The sequence below is a fragment of the Apostichopus japonicus genome, chromosome 8, assembly GCF_037975245.1.
Source record: "Apostichopus japonicus isolate 1M-3 chromosome 8, ASM3797524v1, whole genome shotgun sequence".
Classification (NCBI taxonomy): Eukaryota; Metazoa; Echinodermata; class Holothuroidea; order Aspidochirotida; family Stichopodidae; genus Apostichopus; species Apostichopus japonicus.
This window is the reverse complement of record NC_092568.1, coordinates 38,487,696-38,497,870: the sequence shown is the minus strand read 5'-3', so window position 1 is coordinate 38,497,870 and position 10,175 is coordinate 38,487,696. Positions and strand designations below refer to the sequence as shown.

At 33.3% G+C, this 10,175-nt stretch overlaps 1 protein-coding gene across 3 annotated transcripts in view; it reads right to left on the bottom strand.

The window, feature by feature from the left end:
- The window catches only part of LOC139971932 (cholesterol 24-hydroxylase-like), a 90,641-nt gene that overhangs the window by 61,882 nt on the left and 18,584 nt on the right, over positions 1-10,175 (bottom strand). For 2 of the 3 annotated variants that reach the window (XM_071978785.1, XM_071978783.1), the window contains exon 14: positions 6,416-9,743. The exons of the other annotated variant lie outside the window; for it this stretch is intronic. In XM_071978785.1, the coding sequence (XP_071834886.1) occupies positions 9,585-9,743 (159 nt within the window). In that variant the 3' untranslated portion in view covers positions 6,416-9,584. Of the gene's footprint in view, positions 1-6,415; positions 9,744-10,175 lie in introns of those variants that run through there. 3 annotated transcript variants of the gene reach the window in all.

Sequence of the window (10,175 nt, the reverse complement as noted above, 5' to 3'; positions counted from 1 at the left end):
TTCCAGCAAAAAGACGTAACAATTTTTTTCGGGTGTCAACAATGCATTTACAATTATTTTATCTGACTTAATTAAAAATGAAACGATCTGCTTTAGCTGACGTGGCGTGTTTTGGCCAATGACGACATTTATAAATGGCGCCATGTTCTATACTATCGATCGGGATTAGGTTACGGCAAGGTTGCGTCTATTGTTAGGCATTTCACTGACGGTGACATAGACGATCGACAGCATACGGCTTGCCTAGCAACTACTACTGCTATTAGCATAGCTATAACAAAATCCATGTATCAACTCATGTAATAGTTATAACAAACCTTAATAAAGTTGAGATGTCAGTCTGCTCTTGCTGTTAGATAGATAGATAGATAGATAGATAGATAGATAGATAGATAGATAGATAGATAGATAGATAGATAGATAGATAGATAGATAGATAGATAGATAGATAGATAGATAGATAGATAGATAGATAGATAGATAGATAGATAGATAGATAGATAGATAGATAGATAGATAGATAGATAGATAGATAGATAGATAGATAGATAGATAGATAGATAGATAGATAGATAGATAGATAGATAGATAGATAGATAGATAGATAGATAGATAGATAGATAGATAGATAGATAGATAGATAGATAGATAGATAGATAGATAGATAGATAGATAGATAGATAGATAGATAGATAGATAGATAGATAGATAGATAGATAGATAGATAGATAGATAGATAGATAGATAGATAGATAGATAGATAGATAGATAGATAGATAGATAGATAGATAGATAGATAGATAGATAGATAGATAGATAGATAGATAGATAGATAGATAGATAGATAGATAGATAGATAGATAGATAGATAGATAGATAGATAGATAGATAGATAGATAGATAGATAGATAGATAGATAGATAGATAGATAGATAGATAGATAGATAGATAGATAGATAGATAGATAGATAGATAGATAGATAGATAGATAGATAGATAGATAGATAGATAGATAGATAGATAGATAGATAGATAGATAGATAGATAGATAGATAGATAGATAGATAGATAGATAGATAGATAGATAGATAGATAGATAGATAGATAGATAGATAGATAGATAGATAGATAGATAGATAGATAGATAGATAGATAGATAGATAGATAGATAGATAGATAGATAGATAGATAGATAGATAGATAGATAGATAGATAGATAGATAGATAGATAGATAGATAGATAGATAGATAGATAGATAGATAGATAGATAGATAGATAGATAGATAGATAGATAGATAGATAGATAGATAGATAGATAGATAGATAGATAGATAGATAGATAGATAGATAGATAGATAGAGAGATAGATAGATAGAGAGATAGATTGATAGATAGATAGATAGATAGATAGATAGATAGATAGATAGATAGATAGATAGATAGATAGATAGATAGATAGATAGATAGATAGATAGATAGATAGATAGATAGATAGATAGATAGATAGATAGATAGATAGATAGATAGATAGATAGATAGATAGATAGATAGATAGATAGATAGTTTTCTACTGTGTCCATTTTTAAGGCATAATGGTATTGAAGTGACATATTTTCTGGGTTGGGACTAGTTATAGTTTTGACCAGAGTATAAAGTTTTGTCATTTTCATCTTTTCTTTGTCTACAGCATATCGTCTTACATAAAGAGACAGTCGGAGATTACTTTTCGGTCCTTGTTGTGGTGAGGAAATTGTTTCGGTGAGAATTTGTTTGCAATTTGGTATTCTCTTTGTCATATGGCATGGGTTTTCATATAATTTCAAGATTAATACTTATGTTTTGGTAGCATGATTTTAAGTTAGTAATTTTAATAGCATTAAGGAGGAAAGAGAGGCTATTTACGTGTGAAGTTTTACTTGTAATTGTTGGCTGTTTTGTCTCTTATAAAAGTGTAATTTATTCAACATGATTTACTTGCCAACATGTCAAGAGCGTTTATCAAAGGCATGAAATGATTCAATTGTCTTATTTTGAGTTCTTTGTAATGTTGTTCTTTTGTGGTCTGTTGTCATGGAAGTGCGATAGTGATGCACTTATTAATTACAAGCTGTTTGTGGATAACAGGTTTGACTTTAAGGGAGGATATCGGGTTACAACTGATATTAACAATATAAGGGGAAGTGGTTATTAATATCAAGTAGAGCAATTTGTTTAATTAGGTATTCGGATTTGGTGTTTTGGCTTATATGTTTTCTGGGTAAATAGGACTAGGCGTTGCCATTGTATTTATGATTATCATTTCCTTTCTTTGTTAAGGTTAAGAATTGTATTGGTTTCGATAATCTTTCAGTTAATTGTTGCCACCAGATTGTCAGCGCATTAAAGAGCAAAACAAAAATTGCTACTGTACCTCTTGTTCAATGGCAAGGACCCCTAAAGAACCCCCTTAAAATAATGAACCAACAAACAAACAAACAAACAATACAAACAAATTAAGAAAATCAACCAGAAACACGTGTTTTAAAAATAAGTTCAGAAAAGTATAACATATCAGATCAGATCAAATTACTTTCTTTACTTTATTTAGACAGCACACTCTTGTTCTTCTACCTTGGAAGTATCATTTTAAATAAAACAAACAAACAAGAAAATCGGACATCAGAAACATATGTATTTTAAAAACATTTCAGATTAGGTAGCAGGTCAGCTTAAAATCGTTCACGTTGAAGGTTCTAAGTTGGCATCAAAATCTTGTTCTTCTACCTGGGAAGTAACATTCTAAATAGGGTCAGGGGCTTACTGAGGAATTACAAAGGTAAAGTTAAACATACGGTATAGGTGAGGACTAAAGAATGTGGATAACAGTACAGCATTAAAAATCACAAAGATATGCCTTAAGTTTAATCTCAGGCATTCTGAATGTAGGCATCGCAGTACCTTCTACTCATAAAAAGCCATATGAATTAATATAGTCCTTGCAAATTAGTTGTTATTGAATCTCCAATTACCCTGACCGATGCTTAGCACATGAAATGTGATTGAGATTATACTACCATCAATTAAACATACTAGCTATTTCCTCATTTATATCATCCTCGAACTTTCATGTAGGTTGTAGGTTGGACATGCTAGATGAATAAATATTGAACCACTTTCTGTACGCCATTTCCTTGACCGACAACAGAAGAGTGGTTGTGATAAGTGATATAATACCATAAAATCAGAAACATGTTACCATTGAAACTAAAGTGATGTTGCTCTCTTTTTACATATTGCGAATAAACTATGACTAATAAATGCTTTTAAAATTGTCAGTATTTTCCTAAAAGTAGACAACTATTTATTGGATTGAAGCACGACTTCAACGTTTCTTTTTTTTTCATGTAAGCTATGATATTTTTCCGTTCTTCATTAAAGAACACAAAATGCTGGCCATTAATGACTTTTTCTAAAAAATATCTATTTCTGTTTGTAAAAGTTGTTAATTGTACAGGTGTATGAGATCTTGCATAAAAGTAACTTAATGAAAACAGATTGCGGAATTTACTCATTTAATAAGGCTATAACATTAGCTTGAAGTCTCACAATCACCTCAAGATGAAAGTTATTTTAAACCAATTGGTTTCAAGGAGCAATCATTTCACTGTAAATAAATTGTTCTCTATATAACAAATCCAATGTATGGTTGAGACATTATATCGTCAAAATTGTGATTTGTCACATAAACTGCAGGCTATTAAAGTGATAACATATTGGCGGTCGGTTGTCGCATGAAGCGCAGGCTATCAAAGTGGTAACTGTATTGGTGGTGGGTTGTCGCAAAAACCGCAGTTCATTAAAGTGAATAACATATTAGGGGTGGATTGTTATATAACCGGCGACTCTTAAAGTGATTTACATATTGGTGTTGCCTGATCGCATACCCTGCGCCTATCAAAGTGATTTACATATTGGTGTTGCGTTATCGCTTAAACTGCATACTATTAACGTGATTTACATAGTGGTGTTGCGTTATCGCTTAAACTGCATACTATTAACGTGATTTACATATTGGTGTTGCGTTATCGCATAAACTGCAGACTATTAACGTGATTTACATAGTGGTGTTGCATAATCGCTTACACTGCATACTATTAACGTGATTTACATATTGGTGTTGCGTTATCGCATAAACTGCAGACTATTAACGTGATTTACATAGTGGTGTTGCGTAATCGCTTAAACTGCATACTATTAACGTGATTTACATAGTGGTGTTGCATAATCGCTTACACTGCATACTATTAACGTGATTTACATATTGGTGTTGCGTTATCGCATAAACTGCAGACTATTAACGTGATCTACATAGTGGTGTTGCGTAATCGCTTAAACTGCATACTATTAACGTGATTTACATATTGGTGTTGCGTTATCGCATAAACTGCAGACTATTAATTAAGTCAAAGGGCACGGTGTTGAACCTGAACATAATTTAATTTAGTGGCATGGTCATCTGATTTGTTTTATTATTTGGTGGTAGGCATGGAAACTGTTTAAAATTCTCCTTCTGGGCACTAGCCTAGGTGTTAAATACGGGCTTCATAGTTTTCTCACTGTGGCCCCATTATTTGAATGGTAGAGATATTAAAGGAGTTGAGTTAGAAAACTAAGTGTAACAAAAGGGGAATAAGGTTAGATTTGCAAGGTCTTATAGTCAGCCTGTTTGGCTATACCAAATGAACAACCATCTGATTCCCTATCATTTGTAACAGATATAATCTACCATTGTATCATTTAAACCATAATGTTAAGAGATAATGTACTGCCGACAACGACAACAAAAAAACCTGTTTAAATTCTTCTTTGCATGACTCTGGTTTGCAAAAAATTGAATGTGTCTTTGTTCATCATAGAAGATGAGCAAAACATGAGCAACATATGTGGTATATAAATGAAATTGTCTTAGTTCTTACTTGTTCAAACTTACATTTTTGTCTACAGAAAATGCAAACCAATGCTTTTTTTTTATTATTTCATCAGGATTGCTTCGACAAGCAGCCGAGAGGAATAAGGATGAGCCCATGTTTATGCATATTAAGAGGGAAAGACTGTGTTGCACTGAAGTGAGGTACCACTCTCTATCTTATAGGAGCTGCATACCATTCTTGACAAGGTAGACTGATACAGATCATAAAAGGTGGGTAAGTACTTTCTTCAATTTGTGGTTCATTAAGTGTTCAGGGGTGGATCTAGGACTCTTAGATAAGGCCCCCCCCCCCAGGAAAAAAATCTCTAAATGCTTTGAGATACAATATCATGTTAATCTTACCAGGATTTTTGAAAGTAATTTGCAACATATTTCTAGCTGAATTGTATTCATATCGGTACCCCACCATAAAATGTGAGACTAAAAAATCTCCAATTTCATGGTACAAGGTGTTCTGTTTATCTCCATCCTCAGAGCAGAGTTTACCACCAATAAAACATGCTCTGATCCAGCATGTGAAGCACTGCCCTACCAGACTGCTATTCACCGTAGGGAATTACAGCAAAGGATTGATGTACCCTCACCAGAGGGACATGGATGGAAACTTAATAATGATGACCTTCTGATCACTTGGATGACAAAGCCACCTGCCCAAGATGTTTTGCTTCAGTATGTCAGCTGTAGCTGTAGAGTCAGCAAATGTCTTACAGGGAGATGTTCCTGTATGAATGCAAAGCTGCCGTGTACAGACCTATGTAAATGTAGAAATTGCAGCAACTTCCAAGAAGATGTTGAGATTGTTGATGCAGGGGGAAGATGATTTGGAGGATGAACTATGATGGTGTTAAATCTTGATATCTTGGTCTGAAATTTTATTCAAGTTTGAAGTTTGTGAAGAGGGTTAATTTTTCCTAAGTCATGTTGTCATTAATTTGTTCCCCAGAGTTTAAAGGAATCGGAAAACATGATCTTATTCATAGAAGTAGTTCTACTTATACCTACCAGACACCTAATGATAAATATCCACATTTTCTTGAAGTCTCTCATTTTTTTTTTGAGAGGGAGGGGGAGGGAGGAAATACTTAGTTTTGCAGAAGACTGTAGAAGGAGTACTAAAGGTAACGGATTTATACCGGCTACAACTTTATTTGACATCTACGATATACGATGACGTCTCAATGTGCCAACTTATAAATTGATTTATACAAAAGAAAAAGCTCACTACAATCGTGGGGCATTGGTACATCTCACTCTAACCAGGGATTTAGCAACATTTAAGTAGAGGGGGAGGGGGTCACATGTGTAAAACAGTTGGGAATGGGGAGTGTACCAATTATGGAGAGGAACTTTTCATTATATATGTGTATGTTTACTCATACATGCACTGACGAAATGCATTCGAAACACAGAAAAAAAAAAATCTGTTTTTTTTTTGGGGGGGGGGGATATATTACAAACCATTATATCTGAGTTTAGTAAAAGTGGTAAATTTTTATAATTGAAACCCTTATTAAGTTATGTGTATAAACACATAGGCCATAGGAGCCAAGTTTCAAAGTGAGCGTATTCAGTCCAACAAAAGGCGGTTAACTTAAAAATCGAACAGATAGTTTTGAGGTTACTGAATTATATAAATTTTCTTTGATTCCTGCCTTCGTTACAGGGGATAGGAAGCTTCCAAAACGTGGGAGGCACAACATCAGAGAGGCACTTTCTCATTCCACAACCACCACTCGTTATGCTATAAACCGATACACACTGGCCATATCACTTAAATATATATGACATCTTAGTATGCTATCAATACTATTATGGTGCATGTGAATAATTAAAATAAAATTTAAAAATTAACAAAGGCTAAAAATATCCAAAAGACAGTTCTTTTTTATTTGCCAGTAGGGCACATTTGCTATTTTGGAAAAAAGGTGCCCCCTCCCCCAGCTTCATTATTCCTTTTAACAACCCTTCATCTGCCCCTGCATGGTGGTCTAACCATGGACTCTAACAAACCGCAAGCCATGTTATTAGTGTGGTTACAGGTAACTTATTGTTTATACAAAGCATTTTAAAGATAGTGAAAACAAACCAGGGAATGGACAATTTAAATCCACCATAAATGCAAAAGCCTCTACTATTATAACAGCTTCTAAGGTCAAAGGTGAGGAAAACGAAACCTATCTGCATAAACATCTTTAAACCGTCCTCCTTATCAACAGAATTATGTACCATCTTTAAAAAGGTTCCTTCATCTGTAGGGAAGAATTAAGTCACTGTATATCAAATATTTCTTTGGTAAGAATCAATGTTAAGTTGGAAACAGCAACAAGAAACTTGTTACTCTTTGTAATTAACATGCTTACAAGACATTAGTTAAGATTTATACAGAAATGACTCCAAGAATAGGTAAGTCAAAACAAAAAATGTACCTGTATGAATATTCAGTACCTGTACATAGTTTTTTTTCCTCTTCCAAACTTTCTTATCACAGTTAAACATAAGTTTAAGGCTACATCCGATGAACAAACCACAGCATTTTCTATGGATATTTTTAATCGAAAATGTGGATAATTGGGTGGTGTTTAATCAACTAGGTAAAAAAAAATCACTTTCATGCCTAAAGCAACTTTCCAGTGTAGAGGGATCTTCATTCACCGGTGATAACAGTGGCCCATGAAGGTTGTTGTACTCACTTCTGAGAATTTCCGTACCAACTATATTTCAAGTTAGAATTGCTATTTTGTTGTAGGGCTATCTACAGATCTTATTATCAATTTTACATCCAACACAAACATATTAATAATTTCATAGAAACATTCTTTGAAAATTTCTGTCACTACCGCCTTAATATCAAAAGGAGAAAAAGACAAAAAAGGAAAAGTATGCAAAAGAAGAAGACATAAAAGAAAGGAAATGAAAAAGAAAGAAAGGAAATTTCCATCTTCCAATAAATCTGATACACTTTATACTGACAAGTTGATTGATTCAGTAAAGGTAGTCCCAGGGGAATAACCAAAACAGATTTAAAAAACACAACTTTGAGAAAAACAGTTTTATTCAGTTGGGTCCAATGATTTTGTAGTGAGATAATATGCAAAAGACTATGGCTTCCTATCAACACATGTGTTGCTTTTGGTTTAGTCTGATATTGTAGTGAACTATAAAATTCACAGATTTAATTTTAGTCAAGCAAGCTTATTATGTATTAAAAGCTTAAAAGAAGCCATTAATTATTTTCTTGTTGTATCTTTTTTTTTCACTGTGTAGGGTGGGGGCGGGGTCTTCTTTTTTCAACCCAAAGGCTTCCTAGAACCCTTCGTCTAACAGCTATGTTGTACAACTTTAATGATTCAAGTATATGTTGAAATATCATATTGTTGTAGAAAAAAATTATATGAAATGAAAACAAACACAAAAAGAGAGTGAACAAATTAGTAGATTTGAAGAAGAAAAGAAGAGAAAATGCCTAGGTAGGAGAAGTTTCTGGAATTCTACCCAACTAAACTCTGGCTCCTATCCGGAATAAATTCTTTGGGTTACATTGATTATCTTGATTCACTGTAAATACATCACTGAAGTATTGTGGCAGAACAAATCATGTAGTAAAATATAATGTTACATTCACAATCACGGCGGAATATTACGAAAGCTAATTTTACTGCATAGAGATATCTGAATTGAACAAGTGACTTTAAACAAAAAGATTGATTTCATTTATTGACTTATTTGATGACATTATAATTGTGACCTAATTTTGTTTTATTGTATTCAATATGTCGGGATGCATTTTGTGTTGAATTAGTCATATTCATGTGATACAATACTCTAATGTAAACGATAAGATAAGACATCTGCAAACATTTTACCTTTAACTGTAAAGCAAGGCTTTAGGCGGAATTTCCGACTTGACATTTATCATTGACATATTAATCTTTAAAATATGATTAATTGATGATGATGATGATGTCAGCTCATCGGTGCATATCTAAATTATGTTAAACCATAGTTTTATGATTTCTAATAAGTCAAGACAAAAAGACATTCTTTAAGCTTCAGTCATATGAGCAACACACCACCCTTGGACGTCAGACAACAATTTGCACTTGACTAAAAAAATGGAATGCATCAGTAACACATTTCCTGAGGTCATGGAAGTGTGTGTTGTCCTAGTTTATTTTCTGTTACATCTGATGGACTGATTAGATGTTTAAAAGGTACTTTCTCAAAAATTAAATGTGGTATAGACACAGAACATTGACTGATAACAAAGACTGATAACAAATCAAAATTAATAATTTATGCCAACAGTCATCTTTTAGTCCACCAAAACCATACCACGAAATATGATTAACATCAAATTTTACTTTATAGGATGCAAAAACTGTCTTGCCCTGAGTGGTTGTATGTGTAACCATTGCTATCTCCTAGTTAGGAGGAGTATCAAAGTACGCGTGGCTTTGCTTGATCAGGGTGAACGAAACACAATTTCATGTTTATGAGATTAGCAAGTAAAAATTCACCTTTCAATTGTTAGTTATGAGAGATCTATAATATAGTTTTAGTATTAATACCCAATAACAAATAAGCAGAAATGTATCCTCTATTACATGTTCTCCATTACTCGTCAACTGTCACACCATCTAGCAGCCTGATGTAGTGAAGGGCGCCATCTGCAAGTTTCATTGTTGTTTCCTCTGTGATTTTGGTCGATTGTTCGGGGAGCCACTCAAAATTAAATGTTTGAAGAAGCCGGGCCAGTATTACTTTCATTTCCATCTTTTTCATAAAAAAACAAAAAGAGAATACTATCATATGTAATCAAATTTTTCAAACAAAACGTGTTCTTTCTAGAAGATAAACAAATTAGTAAATTCTCTTAGAATTGCCAAATAATGAAGGAAATATCCACAAAGCACAGTAAAATCGAATTTGCCCTATTTACCGCATGTCTAGTTTCCACAGTATTATCTTATTCAAAGCTGAGAGAACCGATTGTTTGTCAACTTGAAATTCCAAACGATTATAACTAACAATATATCTAGCTTGCTAAATCTTTGTCTTTGTTAATTTAGTGCTGACATAAATGGGGCAGCATTCTGAAGTTGTTTGACAATCCTACTGACCCCTTATAGGTACAAATAAAACTGTAACAAAATGCAAACAACCTTCAGGAGGACTGTAGGAAGTATAGGACTATAAGTAGAAATT